At 43.6% G+C, this 17,273-nt stretch overlaps 1 protein-coding gene across 1 annotated transcript in view; it reads left to right on the top strand.

Moving 5' to 3' along the window:
- FER1L6 (fer-1 like family member 6) overlaps nt 1–17,273 on the top strand; it is a 140,637-nt gene that overhangs the window by 36,215 nt on the left and 87,149 nt on the right. The window contains exons 13-17 of the mRNA XM_049633507.1: nt 2,095–2,215; nt 4,764–4,864; nt 8,824–8,914; nt 11,622–11,741; nt 13,446–13,598. Coding sequence (XP_049489464.1) covers nt 2,095–2,215; nt 4,764–4,864; nt 8,824–8,914; nt 11,622–11,741; nt 13,446–13,598 — 586 coding nt within the window. The remainder of the gene's footprint in view (nt 1–2,094; nt 2,216–4,763; nt 4,865–8,823; nt 8,915–11,621; nt 11,742–13,445; nt 13,599–17,273) is intronic.

The following is a 17,273-nucleotide window of genomic DNA, read 5'->3' as shown; positions in this document are numbered from 1 at the left end:
TTATGTATTAGGCTGGAGTTCAGGAATGAGACGAGAGCACAGGACATCCCATGGCAGTTCATCATCTCCTTCTCAGGGCTCTAAGGCTACCCTTGCCCAAAGTCACAAGCCTGGTCTGGTGTCAGAGCAGCCATTCAAACTGGCAGCCTTCTCTTTCCACTGGCAGCACGGTGCCCTCATGGTGCCCTCCCATCTGCTGTGCTCCATCTGTACTGTTTGCCAGAGACCACAGCATCGCAGTCCCAGACCCAGTAAGACTAGGAGGACTCTGGGAATCAAAGAGGAGAAGGCCCTGAACATCATTAGCACAAAATAATCTGAGCCACAGAAACCTTGGAACAAAGGACAAAATCTGGGTGAGAATGTATTTTGTAGGATTCTCGGTGCAGTAATTTTAAAGGAGATGAAAGCATTTTAATTTCTAACTTTTTAATTTATTTATTTTTTGTTCTCCTGCTGTAATAACAACCCCAGTCTCAGCCAAGAACTAATTTGGCTTCTCTTCTAAATGGACACCTGCTGGTTTATCTTCTACAGAAGAGACACCGGACACCTTTGCTACTTTTATGGTCTGCAGAGGAAATTTGGGTTGGACAGCTAAAAAGAACAACCATCCATTCTTTCAGGCTGGAGTCCTCTTCAGCTTTTTGGGATGGAAACAGCTTTCTCTCCCTTGGTCTCTCCTCTGTCTGCCTCTATGGGTGTGTGACTCCAAACCCTGTCCATGTTTATCAGGCCACATGTCTCACCCTGCCCATTTTGAGAACTTTGCCTTGGCCTTCCTGTCACATTTCTCTTTTTGCGGTCCCAGATGTTTCTGGGAAAATTAGAGGGGCTTGGGGAAAACCTAGTCAAGAATATAGCTGCCGTGGGGCGCCTGGGTGCCTCGGTTGTTAAGGGTCCGACTTCGGCTCAGGTCATGATCTTGCAGACTGTGGGTTTGGGCTCTGCGTCAGGCTCTGTGCTGACAGCTCAGAGCCTGGAGCCTGCTTCGGATTCTGTGTGTTCTCTCTCTTCCCCTCCCCCAATAATGCTCTCTCTGTCTCAAAAGTAAATAAACATTAAAAAAATTAAAAAAAAAAAAAGAATATAGCTGCCCTTAGGGAACATCAACTTTTTGCCACACTTCTCCCACCTTACCTGCCTTACCCCATCCCTTTCCTCCCTGGGAGCCAAAACCGACAAATTAGTTCCTTGTTTTGTGTCTTCGATCTCCCACTGTTAGCTGTCTTATTCTCATCAGCATTTAAGCATATCCAACTGCCACCCTTAAACACTTCCTTTGGCTCCACATCTCCCCATCTGGCTACTTTGCTATCCCTCTTATCCCTTCTTAGCCAAGTAGGTAACCTGCATTATCAGCACCATGGCCTGGAAATAGTACATATTTGATTCATGGATGGATGGATGGATGACGGGTGGATGGATGCATGAATGCATAGATGCATGCATGGGTGGATGGGTGGATGCATGGGTAGATGAATGCATGAATGCATGCATGCATGGATGGATGGACAGATGGATGCATGGATGGATGGATGGATGGCCATATGGTTGCTGCAGTTTAGATTCTTCATCCTAATTAATAATATATTATGCTCTTACAGTTTTATAGCAATTTCATTCACGTCTGTTATCTCAATTTATTTTCACACAGTGGATAGCTTACAGACATTAAAATGAAAATGTTGGTTTTTCTCTCTCCTCTCCTCTCCTCTCCTCCCCTCCCCTCCCCTCCCCCCCTCTCCTCTCCTCCCCCCCCCCTCCCCTCCCTTCCTCTCCTCTCCTCTAATCTGGAAAGAGAAGTTCCTCCTTGAAGAAGGCTTGCTTGATAAACCCTGCCCCCTGGTGCTCAGCTCTAGGCTTTGTCCTGCGTCTGATGGCGGTAGTTGTTAGTACCTTTCCATTGTAGCCATATATCTGTTCATTGTTTATTGTTCATGGGTCCCCAATTAGAACACAGTGAATAATTTGATTGTTTTGTCACCACCCTTCCCCACCCCACAAAGACCATACAAAACATGAACATGTGGCTGGAATTGCCTGAAAAATACCAATTGCCAACTAACTTCAAGACCTAACCTGTTTTCACAGGAATTACAACTATTTGCCTTTTGACTCCAAGAAGCCCTGTGTCTACTTTGTCAGTTCTTGGGGAGACCAGACGTTTAGGCTGCATTGGTCCAACATGCTGGAGAAAATGGCGGACCTGCTGGTAGGTGACTCTCACAGGTGATGGATTTGAACATTGGGCAGCTGGAGGCAAAAGGGACCTTTTCATTCACACAGTAGAGGGTCTTGACCTTAATTTAAATGCAAATAAATTGTGGCTGCTGCACAAGGGCACATAGTTTCTACCTTCTGGACCTAAGGGAATGAGAATACGTTTTGACTTTAAATAAAACTGTCCGGATTAGAATCTCTGTTCTGCTTCTTAACATTAATGGACCTAAGGATAGACTGTTTTCCTAATCAGGATATTAGGGCAGGAGATAGACAACTTTCTCACAGAACTGATGGAGCCTGGCTTCAACTGATAGAAAATCCTACACCCTTCCCATGGCAGAGAATTGCCTTTACGGTGAAGTCCTGCCACTTCTCCAGTCCTGCCTCTCACATACTTTCTCCCTTGTCCCCAGCGCACTGGACTTTTTGTTTCTCGAAGAAACCAAATTCCTTTATGCCTCATAGCCACCTCCATGATGTTCTGTCTGCCTGAGCTACTTTTCCCTCCACGCTTTGCCTGTGTGACCCCTTAACCTCCACAGCACAGTTTCAACTACTTCCTCAGAGAGGCCTTCTGACTTCTCCCCCTTACTCTCTCCTGTAATACCCTGTGCTGTACCTTCAGGGCTCTCCGGATTTTACAATTGATTGGTGTGTTTATTTGGTCAATAACCATTTCCTACTGTTCTGTGGCATCTGGCATAGTACCCGGCACCTGAAAGGGGCCAATAGTTATTTGAGGGATTGAAGGGAAGTGTTTATAACAGGGCCAATATGCAACGGCTGCCAGATTGTTCCACCCAACCCCAGGGAGGAAGGCACCCCTGGGAACTCTGCTTCTCTGGGCTCTTGAGCCTGCCCTTCGTGGTTTCTTTGTGCCTGCTCTCATATTTCTCTTCTCACACCACACAGCTCATTGGGGCGCCCTCTACTTTCTGTCCTGCCATGCCTCACCAGGTGACCCTCTCATTCCATGAAAGCCTATGCTAAGGAAAGAACAAATTTCTCTCTCTCTTTTGCTTTATAATTCTGTCTCTAGTTGTGTGAAACAAAGCATTGCCTCTGGTCTTGGGGATTCCAGGCATCATGGAGATAAGAGTCTGAGGGCGATTTGGTGTCACATTATGCGGAGGCCACAGACTTGCTTTGTAAGGCTGGTTTTGCTTCTCCTTCAGGCAAAATATCTTAGACAGTGTATTTATAGAATTAATCCAAGCAATGCAGCAGCGCTGGCCTGGAGGAGGGGTCCCTCTGGTTCTACAGGGTCTATCCCACTCCAGTAGGTAAACGCAGTTACCCGGCGCGGAGGGGCGTGGTTTGCTGTAGGCTGGTCCCGCCTCTACTGTGGGCCCAGCGGACCAATCCTCGAGGCCCCACCTTGGTGGTGGTGGGGAGAAAAATGGCGTCCCCCCAGTCTCTTCTCCACCACCCGGTGTTCCAAATCACTCCTTTGGAGCCATCCTCATTGTGTCACGGTCGCAGACGAGACTCCTGTGCCCCGGCGCTTGACAAACCAAAGCAGAATGCCTCCCTAGAGGCCATAGCTGCCTTTACCATTCATTTCCAATTTCTTTCTCAGTGCCACATCCCTGCCATGCTTGGTGTATCATGCCTAACATGACTGAATGTTTGTTTACTAAGCACTAGGCACCGTCTGAAGAAGTCCACACCTCTCCATGGTGGTGCTATACGTGGGCGCTCTTATCAACTGACTTTGCACAAAAATGGGCATGCGGGGGTTAGTTCAGTCATAAGGATAGAGTCTGGATTTGAACAGAGGTTGCTTGACCCTACACCTATATTTTTAACCACTCCACAATTTGCCTGTTCTTATAGTGAAGGGGGAAGAGGGAAACATATGTCCCCAGACATCAGACTTTGATGTGTAATACAATTTTTATAGATTCTGGCAAAGCAGTGATAACATGCCTTTTGAGTGCCGTATCCCTCCATTGAGTGCCACTGAATGGAATACTAGAATTTAGGCCTAAAAAGAAAAGTATGATTATTAAATACGCAAGCATAAAGCCATTGTCATATGCAACCTGTCCTCTTCTCCTATACCACCTCACCCGCTGCCCCAAACTCCTATAATCAGAAGAATTGATCCCCTTTAAATCAGGATTATTCAGTATTACTATATTCCCATATAATCAATTGACTTGAACGTTGCTTTTGAAGTTTTTTATGTCATATCTAATTTGATCTCCTTTGTTAGGTATTTCCTGACATGAGTTTCCCCCCACGGTAGATGCCAAATAAAGGATTCCCTGTTAGGAAATGATCTGGAATAGGAATGATGGGTTTGAGCAAGGCAGGAGAAGACTTGTCTTTGGACTGATTCCAATGAAGAAAAGGAAGTTTCAAAGTTAGAATGCAGCAGCATTTCCCAGTTCAGACACAAGAAAATGAGGGAAACCTTCCTTCATTTCTAAAACACAAAATCAGCAAAATATGTCTGAGATACTTCAGTCAGGGTCTCCACTACAGGGTCTCCTTCTGCCCCTCAGCCCTCTACCCCTATGGTTCGTTTCCAGGAAGAAAGTATAGAAGAAGTGAGAGAATTGATCAAGATTTCAGAGAAAGCATCAGAAGATAAAATGAAGATGGTGCTCAGTGACTTCATCAGTCAAAGCAGGTACCGGGAGAACAGCTGGCATGTGGGTTGCTGAGCTTATATGGAATCAGCTTTTAATTACCTTAGAAAATAGTTGATTTCACATGCATTCAGAGAGGCATTTTATAGTGTTCTATCCATCTTTATTTCGTTCAGTAATTTAGCCGGCACTTGTGGGCTCACGGTTGCTTCCTGACACTTAACTAAAGCATAAAACAAAGGAAAAAAAAAAGAAGAGGGAGAAAAGAAAGACTCACTGCAGAGACTTTTTAATGAAGCAAGAAAAATGCTAGTAATGTTATGCCAAGCACGCGTCTACATCTGGTAGACACTCAGCAACTATTTGACAATTAGATTGGATAATAAATCAAATACTATTTAGTAGAATTTTTCCAGATAACATAGCAAACACCAATTAAGGACTCTGATTCCAGGTGGCAATCAATAATAATAAAAGATTTAAAAATAGAGCGTATTAGTTACCTATTATGGAGTAACAACTCCCAAATTTAGTGACTAGACAGTATGCATGATCTCTGTTTCTGTGGGTCAGGAGTCCAGCTGTGGCTTAGCCACAGTTTAGAGCCTCTCAGAGACGCCAATCAAGGCATGGGCTGGGGCTGCAGTTACTGAAGGCCCGGTGGGCAGGCTTCACCGCCAAGCCCACTCACATGGTTTTTTGCGAATTCGGTTCTTCACGGGCTGGTGGATTGAGGACTTCAGTTCCCTGACTGCTTGTTGGCAGTCAGCCTCAGTTCCTCACCACGTGGGCTACTCCAGGCTCCTCACGACATGGCGGCTGACTTCATCAGAATGAACAAGCAAGAAGAGTCAGAGCATGCCAGCAAGATGGAAGTCATGGTCTTTTATAACCTAATCTTGGAAGTGACCCCCATCACTCTTGACATACTCTACTATGAGCAAGTCACTAGGTCCAGTGCATGTTCAAAGGGAGGGAATTACACAATGGCAAGAAAAGCAGGAGAAGGTCACTGGGGGGGGGGCATTGTAGGGGCTTGTCTACTACAGAAGGAAACAACCTGGATTAACTCTTGAAATTAATTAGGTGAAGAGTTGGGCAAAAATGAGAATTTATCATAATGACGGGCACCTGGGTGGCTCAGTCAGTTAGGCATCGCTTGATTTCAGCTCAGGTCATGATCTCAGTGTGGTGAGATTGAGCCCTGTGTTGGGCCCCACACTGGGCATGGAGCCTGCCTAAGATTCTCTCTCTCTCTCTCTCTCTCTCTCTCTCTCTCTCTTCCTCTCCCCCTCCTCCCTTGCTCATGCTTTCTCTAAATAAAAAAATGAAAGAAAGAAAAGAAAAGAAAAAAGATTAAGTCGTAATGGAAGCAATGAGAAGGGGTGGAGATTCATTTGATGGAAGGCAAAATCTAATAGATGGGAGTAGCTAAATAGCTAAATTCTGGTGTTTCGCTTTATAAGTTCTGTCTTTGCTAATCTCTCAGTTACCCATCATTTTTGCTTTATAAAAGGAAAGCAAACAAATAAATATATAGATTTCTTTCTATCTTTCTTTCTCATTTCTCATTATAGAAGCAATATCTCTCAGTGTTGCTCCTGCTGTGAGCTAAGTGTGACCTGCAATTCTCTTTGAGCATCTTTAAAAAGCTTCATGATCTCATATTTCTAGAAACTGTGTGTGGGCAAATTATAGCTCAATAATTTTCTATATTAGGGGGCTACTTGGGGTGATGATCATTCCCCTTTCCCTACAAGTTTACAAGCAGCTGAAAACATATTTATGAGGGTCAGACAGAGATCAAAATGTTAGTTTTGTATTTGGTAAACTTGGATTTGAGAAAGCGGCTTGGACCTGAGGTCAAGGTGGGCTTCCTGTTTCCTCCCCGCTGCGACCCCTTCATGGTGAGGCAGCTGGACTTCTGGGGCTTCTCCCCAGGAAGGGACAGGTCACTTGCCACAAGAAGGTGAGGAGGCCGTCCACAGGTCGCAGCAGGCTGGGTATGAAAGATGAAGAATGAACACAAACAGGTGCCGTGGTCATTTACTCCAATTTGATTGAGGGAATCAATGATTTTTCCCCCTGTGAGAAAGGGAGAGAGAGATCAGAAGTCAGAAGTGTCCACCGTGTCTCATTAAGCTGGTCCGTTCGGGAGTGGAATGGAGTTTCTTGTGTGTCTCAGAAGGTAGACGTGTGGCAACAAGATGCCTTCTTCAAAATATAATTCTTCATATTCTTTTTAAACATTAAGGGAAAATGGGGTGCCTGGGTGGCTCAGTCAGTTAAGCATCCGACTTTGGCTCACGTCATGATGTGGTTCGTGGGCTCGGGCCCCCTGTCGGGTCCTGTGCTAACATCTCAGAGCCTGGAGCCTGCTTCGGATTCTGTGTCTGCCTCTCTCTCTGCCCCGCCCCTGCTTGCACTCTCTCTCTCTCTCTCTCTCTCTCTCTCTCTGTCTCAAAAATAAACATTAAAAATTGTTTTGTTTTAATTAAAAAATAAATAAATAAAAATTAAGAGAAAATGTCACTTGACTAGTATGTCCAAAGAGAATTGCTGGTGAGGTTTCCGACTCTGACGTAGGACCAGGGAGTGTGGTGTTTTCCCCTTTTGTTTCCTTTGTTGTTGATCTTTTTCTTCACAGTATTACATGCTCATCTTACCAAAAGAAAAAAAAAAAAAAGGTAGGAATGTATGAAGAAAAAGTGTTCTCAATTCTCTCTCCAATCCCATTTTGCAGAGACAAGTTGATTTGTCCTCCTGGATTTTTTTTCCTGTGCATTTGCAGACCCACACATTCATGAAAACACTATATTTTTCCACAAATGTCACACACTTTGTTCAGCAGGTTGCTTTTTCACTCCACAAACTAGCACTGGAATCTTTCTACAGTTGTATGTGATGGTCCTCAGTAGTTAATTGTGTGATATGTGTCACTTACTTAACTGGTCTCTGATATATTAGTTGCTTCTAATTATTTTGCTACTATAAACGATGCTACAGTAAGCATTACTGTGTAAACATATTCTTGCAAAATTTTTCAGTTGTTTTTGAAGGACAGAATTCTAACCTAATTTTTGGATCAAATTATATAGACGTTTAATTTTTGGCAAGTGCTGTCAAATCGTCTCTTAAACAATTGGTGGAGGAGAGTGACTATTTCCCCACCTTAACTATTATCCAATAGGTGAAAATGGTATTGATTTTAATTTGCATTTAACTTTTCACTAATGAGGGCAGTATCTTATTTCCCTATGTTTTAAAGCCTCTTATATTTCTTCTTCAATTACATGCATAACCTCTACCACTTTCTTATTGACCACATTTTTAACATCATCCCTCCAAGTGTTACTACTCGTCATTGGTAGGGTTTTTAACATGGGAGGACGTACTCCAGTATGGAGTCTAAAATATTTTTTACATACAACTTTTCAGGAAACTCTTGGTGTGTGTTAAATGTGTAAGATGATGGAAAACTGCATTATTTTACGTGTGGTGTTATGACCTTGGATAGCAATCACAATAGATATGTATATGAAACCAAGTAGGAAAACAAACCTCTATTCCCCAAAATTAATGTGGGGTCTGGGGATCATTTCCAATCCTCACTTTGTCTCTTAGAAAAGTTAGTGCACCATTGCTTAATTCTTTGTTTTGTTTTTTTTTAATGTTTATTTGATTTTGAGCTAGAAAGAGAGCGAGTAGGGGAGGGGCAGAGAGAGAGGGAGAGATCTGAAGCACTGACAGCAGAGAGCCAGGCCTGATGCGGGGCTCATACTCACCAACAGTGAGATCATGACCTGAGCCAAAGTCCCACACTTAACTGACTGAGCCACCCAGGTGCCCCCACCACTGCTTAATTCTAAATGAGAAATCTTGGTTCCATGGCTCCATCAACTTTCCCATTGTATTGCAGGAAGTGTATGTGCAAATCTCTGGAAGTACATAAATGGATTTTCACTAAGTAGGTTTCCAAACTGTTATTCTTCTCTTATAGTGCCTTTATCTCTGAAGCAGAAAAGAAGCCCAAGATGTTGAACCAAACCACTTTAGATAAGAAACGACTTACGCTCTGTTGGCAGGAGCTGGTATGTGAAAATCTATTTATACTTTGAACAGAATTAAAACATGTGCTTTAAAAATAAACCTCATGGATGAGGCATAGGTCATAGACCAGATGAGGATAATGTTCTAAAGGTTCTACATCTGCGTGATGTAGAAGCATGAGTGAGAAGGGGATATATGGGTAAGTTGGAAAGGAATGAGCATTTACTGAATGTTTATAAAATGATCTAGAAGCCCACCAGTCCTATATCCTATTCTGATGGATTTCCTCTTTGACCATTTTCTCGACATTTATATTTTGTCAAAGGCATAGACTTCTTTGCCTCACAAATGGAGAGACCAAACAATAACTGTTGTTCCCCTGCTCAGTTTTCTTCCATTAAAAATTGTGAAGAGGTGTAAGCTTTCTTGACATCAGGGCAGGAGCTGATACCTCTCTGTGCCCTGGAGAACCCGCACAGCTCTGCATGCCTCACAGATCCTCAGTCCCTGTCGAATGAGTGATGGTTGAGAGATGCCAGACCAGGTTAGACCCTGGCTTATCTCACCTCGAAAATTCAGCTCCAGCAGTGGCACCAAGGGACATTTTGTAGGAGGCCGTGATAATTCTGCAAAGAAAAATGACTCGATGTTTGACTGGTCAGGGGCATTTTGAAGATGCAAGTGGGGCTCAGCGAGATTAAAGGATTTTTTTTAAAGGTCACAGTTAATTAATCATCGTCTAGACACTAAGACCCAAGTGTCGAAACTGGTTCACCTTTCTTTCCAGGATAATAAACAAGGGTTTATGTACTCCTCCTCTGTACTCCAAGGGAGGCCAGATTTTCACTGTATAGATCTTCCTCCTGCCCCATTTCTTCTTTAGCCCCTCCGGCTGCCTTTCCCTGTCTCTGCAACATCCATCCACTACATATTGCCCACAGAGCTGTGTATTGAGAAATACAGAGTTTTCTCGACATCCAACAGTCCTTGACCCACACGAGTCCACGCATTCAATATCTTGTAGTGGCCCAGCAGTCCCTCCTCATCTCTGGACCTGTATTTCCACCCTCCCAGTGGACACATCACTGCTTGTCTCACAGCGCCTCCAACTCAACCCATCCTATTAAACCCATCGGCTTCCAATCTGACTTTGTTCCACGTCCTCTGTTGGCACGACCAGCTGCACTTGTTGCTCCAACCAGAAGCCTAGACTCAACTTTAAATCTTTACTCCTAACCCTCCATAGTTGATCTGACCACAGGCCCTGTTGCTTCCTCCCCTTAAAGACTCTGGAACTTGTTCCACTTCTTCATCCTCAGGGTTGCTGCCTAAACTGAGTTCCTTAGCACCCACTAGGCCCAGACCGTGGCTTCCTCCAACCCAGACCACAACCAGAATGGTCTTCCCAAAACACAAACCTGATTAGATCGCCATTGCTTCAAAAATCACTGGCATTTGTCAGTCCTACATACCTTCTATCTGTAATTGGTTCCTCTGTCTGGACTTTCCTTTCTCTTCTTATCACCTGATGAATTCCATTCCTTTTTAAAGACCCAGTGTAAATGTCATGGCATCTATAAAACCGAGCTCTGCCTTTCCCTGGTCCCCTGATGTTTTGCACATATATTGCTTTTAGCTCACCAAACTGTCAAGTCTCAGGGAAGGAAGCCTGTGTCTTCCCCTGTCCTAGGCCTTGGCTCCTAGGACAGTACAAAGCAAGTATTTAGTCCTCCTTGCCAGCATGTACCTAAGGCTTCCTATGTGCCAGGCCCTGTGCTAGGTGCTGGGAACACAGCGCTGTAAGTACTTGGCACTCGCCCCTGAGGAATTGATTGATTGATTGACTTAGTCATTCTGCAAACACGTATTTAACACCTGCTATGTGTCAGGAACTCTGCCAGACACTGAGAATAAGTAAGAACAAGGTAAGAACAAACCAGAGGAGGTCCCTGCCCTAGTGAAGTTTATATTTGAGGGGAGTAGACGGAAGATAGAAAGGTAAGCAACAAATAAACAAAATGATTACAGGTTATGGTTATGAAGGAAATTTTGTAAGGCCGTGGTGATCAGGAAAATGTGGGGGACGGGACGCAGTGGTGACATTGAGGCTGAGGCTTGGGAAGGAACGAGCCGTGCAGAGTCCAGGAGGAGCATCTGAACAAGAGGAAAGCCCACGCACACCGGTCTTGAGGTCGGACTGAGCTTGATGTGTTCTGGGCCTTCTTGAGGACCAGTGTGCCTGGGGCCCAGTGTGTGAAGCGATACAAGATGAAGCAAAGAGTAGGCAAGGCCCACTCACGCAGGGTCTCAGAAATCACTATAAATGTTTGGGATTTCCTCTGTACAAAAGCACGGCTGAATGGATGTTCCAAACTCTCAGACGGCTGTGAGGAGCAATGAGGATTAATTCAGCAGGTAGGGCTTTGCCTGGCACAGGGTAAGAACTCAATACGTTTTAGTTACTGGATTTGGGTCCTGGCTAACAGAGCCTTGGGACCTTGACAAACCTTTGACTTTTCCAGGCCCTGGCTTCTCATCTATCAAACAAAGGTGAGATGATATTCACTGCCTCCGTATGTCTATGACATTTCTATTAAATGGGCAGTGTGCACACTGGCAGACCCTGAAACAGCCCCATGAATGGCTTGGTGTGGAACTTGACAAGCACCTTCAGGATTCTCCAGCGACAGGACAGTACTTATGTCCAGATATCTAGAAAAACCCACATGGACTCCTGTCTTGTTTCAGGAAACAATGGCCAAGGAAGCCAAGGCAATCATTCAGCAGCAGAAGAAAAAATTATCTCTTGATGAAATGATCCATGAAGCCGAAATCTTTGTGGAAAAAATCCGCTTCCTTGTTGATGAGGTAATCAACTCTAAAGGCAAACTTCCTTTGGGAGATTAGAACAGATATATTCCTAGTGAAGTCTGAATGTTTGATAAGGACAAAAGGCAGAGAGCAATGCTTTCTTCTGAGCCCTGCAGAGCTGAGCAGTCACTATTAGTTTAGGCGTGAGAATGGAGATTTTTAAATTAAGCCAAACATGTACAGCTTTATTGATTTTTTAATGAAGCCTGAGTATTCAGCAGAAATAAAAAGCTTGTTGCTTAATGGAATCAAGTAAAGTCAAAATAAGTATGGGACCTTTGATTAGTTTTCAACTGTAAGTGGACTTAAGCTCATATCCAGTAAAAGTCAGAACAGCTTCTCCTTTAAAGTCAGTTGTAAACAGTATCTTTTGTGACTTCTAGAATGTTCTAAAAAGGTCCACATATTTGCTTCTGTCAGATGCTGGGTTTTTTATGGGAAGGTTTCAAGGAGAGGTACAGAACATTACTGCTTCTGTCAATCTCAAAAGTTGTATATCTTGTTGCAAATCCATCATTCCCTGGGGACATAATAAACAGTGAGACAGGAAGTCATTTTAACAGATTCAGGAATTTTAATAAGCACCCAGAAGGTTCAAACCAAGCATCAGGACTTTAGGTCTGTGAAGGACCAACCCTCTGGCTAGGGAAACCTCCTCACTGATGTTTCTGTTTCCGTATAAGGAGAGAAGGGATGCCTCTTGGAGAACAAATTATGCCAGAGGATTATGGGGTTAGAGAGGCAGAGCACCCACTTCGAGCCCAGGAAAATAAAAGCGTACTTTGTGACAATGTACCTCCCTTTTGATTGGGTAGCTATGTTGGCTCAGAAATATGCATTTCAAACACAACATAATGGGCCTCTTGGCAGGGAATTCTGTAATTCCTATCTTGATTAGCTCGATTTTAAAGTAGAATTTAATGTGCAAGTTAGTCAAATTTCTCCTGAATAACAACCTAAAATAGAGCTAAAATACTTGGCAACCATATTTTAGGTCTAAAGTCCCTTGTAGAATTGTTTTTCCTTCCTTAAGAGCAAATAGAGGGGTGCCTAGGTAGCTCAGTCAGTTAAGCATCCGACTTTGGCTCAGATCATGATCTCACGGTCCGTGAGTTTGAGCCCCTCGTCAGGCTCTGTACTGACAGCTCAGAGCCTGGAGCCTGCTTCAGATTCTGTCTCCCTCTCTCTCTGTCCTTCCCCCACTCTCACTGTCTCTCTCTCTCTCTCTCAAAAGTAAATAAACATTAAAAAAAAAAGAGCAAATAGAAAGACATTCATGGATTTTTGTTTTTGCTTTTTTTAAAAATATTCTGGAAAGCTACCTGGCTCTTAGGAGAACCAATGTTTGAGGCTAAATCATTACATGATTACAAAAAAACAACAACAAAGGGGAAGATGTTTGTTCCATAGATGGAGAAAAGCAGGTCACCAAAGATGCCAAATCATGGGTCCAACTTGTGTCTCCTCAAAGCACAATAGCCAAGTTGGACATATGGGGTTTGTATGTACTTAGCAGTCATGACATAAGGCTTTCTCAAAGAAGCTACACTTAACGTGCTTGACTGCATAGATGTTTAAGTGCCTTGATGGTTTAAGTCACAGAATGTATTTTTCAGACAGGGACTGTTTCCGGGAGGAGAGTTCTGGAAGGGTACTTGTTAAGCACCAACCCATCAAATCCATTCCCCTCTGTTGCCACAGCCACAGCACACCATCCCCGATGTCTTCATCTGGATGCTCAGCAACAACAAGAAGGTGGCATATGCCCGCATCGCCTCCAAAGACGTGCTCTATTCCCCTGTCGGTGAGCAGATGGGCAAACACTGTGGGAAGATCAAAACTCATTTCCTCAAAGTAAGTCTGCACTATTTTTGACTCAACGATAGGAAATCTCTGCTTTTCCTGAGTCTCTCAGCATTCTTCATGTGTGTCCATGTCCCTGACTTTTCCCCCAAACTTTCAAAGGTCTGAGGACAGACAGCTGAAACACCTTGTCTCCTCTTGATTCAAATTGTGATTTAGTAGACCGTCTTGAGGCTGAGTATTCTCCAGTTTTCCAATTACCATGTCAACAGACATAAAGTTGTTTTTTTTTTTTTTAATGTAGCAGATGTACCTCAAGGTTGCTTTAATTTTTATTTCTTTGGTCACTAGGAAAACCAACCATTTTTCTATTAGTTTTCTCTCTACCTTTTCTCTTGTGTGATTTGTCCATGGCATCTCTTCACATGAGTTCATCTATGTTTAAAAAAAGAAAAATTTCAAGGAAAATGACAAGAGAAAAGGTTTGTATTTCACAGAACTGGCAGTTCAGGATTCCTGGTGGCTTCCAGTTGTGAAATTTCATCTAGGTTCCCTGTACCCTTCATGAATACCGGTCACCTGATGCCTCCCCTGAGGCCTCACAAGTGGACAATCATAGGTAGAATCTCTGGATGGATCCTACTGTTTCTTAGTCAAAATTGGAACCTTTCTTGGAGACCCTGGGTATTCTACCTATACTATAAATTTCTATCCCAGAAATAGACTTGAGAAAATATGGAGAAAGAGTGGTCCAGGGGCTTGACACACACCAGTGACTGACAAGAATGTATAATTTGACTGACTAACTCTTCCCAACTTAGAGTAGATTTTCCTGGAAATTGTAGTTCTGATTTCTTGGTACAACATAATTATCTTCCACTGCCTGAGGGGGAGGGTGAGAAGGCTTATTAACCATGCTGTACGAAGAACGGTGAAGAGATAACAGTGTTTAACTGAGAAGAGAAGATTTGATGTCTTGATAGAGATTTTTAGTGTTTGTAGGGCTACCACATGGATGATGAGTTGAGTGTGTGTGTGTGTGTGAGTGTGTTTCCAGAGGACATAACCAGGCCACATGATAGCTGTTACAGGGAAATGGTTTCCTATATGGAGGTCCATATTTGGTCTTAGTCCCTTTGATATAAATATGGCAATGGGCAGCTAGACTGGGTAGCCTCTAAGTGCCATCCAAATGTTAGAGTCTCCCTTAGATGTGATTATCAAATGTTGCAGACAGAAGAGGCAGCAGGGGATAATGGCTTAATCCTTAGGCTCTGAAATGAGGTGAATCTGGGTTGGAATTTGTACTAGTTTATCAGGGCGGCTGTAACGAAGTACCACTAAGCGGCTTAAACAACAGAAACGTATTATCTCACAATTCTGAGGGTTGGAAATCTTAGATAAAGGTGTTGGCGGAACCATGCTCCCTCTGAAAACACTGTTCTAACTCCTGGCAGTTCTTGGCTCGTAGGAGCATAACTCCAGTCTCTACACTGTGCTCTCCCTGTGGGTGTCTCTCTTCATGCGATGTCCTTTTTGTAAGAATCACACTCCAGTTTAGGTTCGTGTTAACTGTATCTTCCATGACCCTATTTCCAAATAAGGTCTTATTCTAAGCTACTGGGTGTGAGGACTTCAATGTCTGAAGTTTAGGGGAATACAGTGTTTAACCCACTACAGAATTCTGGGGCTAATATTTACGAGCTGCATGACCTTGGGCAAGTTACTTAACATCTCTGTGTCTCCTATTCCTCATCCGTCAAATGGAGGTGATGCTGAGGGTTAAGTGGATAATTGCCCATGAAGAACACAGAGTGTGTATCATCCAGAGTAATCGCTCAATCAGTGTTGGTGTTCAAACAGATGGGCATCCAACATCTAGAGGATGTTTCTGGAATTGTATGCCCCTTCATATCTGGTGAAGTATTTGTGGCTCGTCATGTATGTTATTTTCTGTCATGTGGATAACATGATTTTTAAACCGATCCCTGTGAAACTGTAACCGGAAAAAAAAATGTTCACTCTAGTTATTTACTGCAAATGTCAGGGCTTCTCTTCAACTTTCTCCATCCAAGGGATTCTGGGGTCACGAGAAACATTTGTCCTAAAAAAAGCAAATTGTTTCAGAAAATGCTGGAAAATCAGTGTAAATTTACTTCCTCCCAAATATTTTGATGTATGCTGGATTTATTTAAAATTAGAACAAAGAACAACTGTCAAATAAAACCAGAGGATGGACATAACTGAGAGTTCAGAACCTTCACCCTGTGGCCCTGGCTGACGTCTTTGTCTGTTATTTTCTTTCTGCCGTTGGGATTACTTTGGGGGATAGCTTTTTAAATGTCGTTGAATTCACTTGCACTGACTTGATGAAACATCTTGATAAGATGATTCAGCAAAACTGTTTCCATTCCTGATTTGATTGTCACCGTTGCTATTCATTCCCTTTCTCCACCTCTCTTTATGCCCTTTTCTCTTCACCCAAATGGTAAATCTGAAGAAAGAAAGAACAGCATCAGGGAGGCAAAGTGTTTACCCTCCTGCCACTCACTCTGGTTTCTTAGCTGAGAATTAAAAGTGCAGGAAGACAGAGCATAGAATGCAAACATCCAAAATCTCTAGGCCAGAGTTTCCTCAGAGTTTATGCTGTGGAACAGCCCTCAGCTCTGTGAACTTCCATGTTCAAACCCATTTGGGGGGTTGCAGGTGCACCCTCTCGTGGGGTCTCATGGTGCCCATTAGCTGGTAGAAGGCTTCCAGAAGTTCTGCAGTCAGGAAACATCTTTATCTTTTACAGCCCACGCTTGCCAACCTTATTCATCTAGAATAGTTATTTACAAATGTTGGGAAACTACTTTTACTAGGGGTCCAGTTCAGAGAATGTTAATCTAGAGGAAACTAAAATGCGTTATCTTAAGTCACATAGCCAAATAAATAGTAAATAGTAATGGTAAATCATAGTTCCTGGTTCCATGATCTTTCTCTTTAAAAAATTTTTTTAAAAATGTTTATTCATTTTTGAGAGAGAGAGAGAGACAGAGACAGAGCACGAGCAGCGGAGGGGCAGAGAGAGAGAGAGAGGGAAACACAGAATCTGAAGCAGGCTCCAGGCTCTGAACTGTCAGCACGGAGCCTGACACGGGGCTCGAACCCACCACGAGATCATGACCTGAGCGAAAGTCAGAGGCTTAACTGAGCCACCCAGGCGCCCTATCTTTTTCTTTTTTTCTAACTTAAATATATTCATAATGCTATAGTGGACAGCAGAGTGGAGTCACTGGAACAAAATTTGCTAAGCTCAGCTCAATCCACCATCCAAAAGAGCAGAGCTCTCCCACTTGGGTCTCATCCGCACCTTACCCGTAGTGGCCATCGGGTGGAAAAGCACATCCGTGTCCAAAAGCAAACTCCCTGTAGGAGGAGCTGGATGTGCTCAGAGTCCAACAAGAGGGTGACGTTCCACTTTCCTTTTCTCTTTGCCTGGAATCATGGCTCCCTGTGAGTCCTGCCCGCTGGACTCCAGAGAGCCCCTCCTTGGTCTTGCCTCCATCTTTATCCTGTCTCCTGAGTCTAGTCACTTCTCAGGAGTCCCGCTTTCAATCCACTTTTCCCTAGGATGCAGCACAAAGTGATGACTGGGTCCTGCCACACACAAACATCAACAAAGCAAGCAAAACCTCTCTTTCTGATACTGGTTGACCAACTTCAGCACAATTTGTGTGAATT

This window comes from Panthera uncia, chromosome F2, assembly GCF_023721935.1.
Source record: "Panthera uncia isolate 11264 chromosome F2, Puncia_PCG_1.0, whole genome shotgun sequence".
NCBI lineage: Eukaryota > Metazoa > Chordata > Mammalia > Carnivora > Felidae > Panthera > Panthera uncia.
This window is presented reverse-complemented; position numbering and strand designations above follow the sequence as displayed.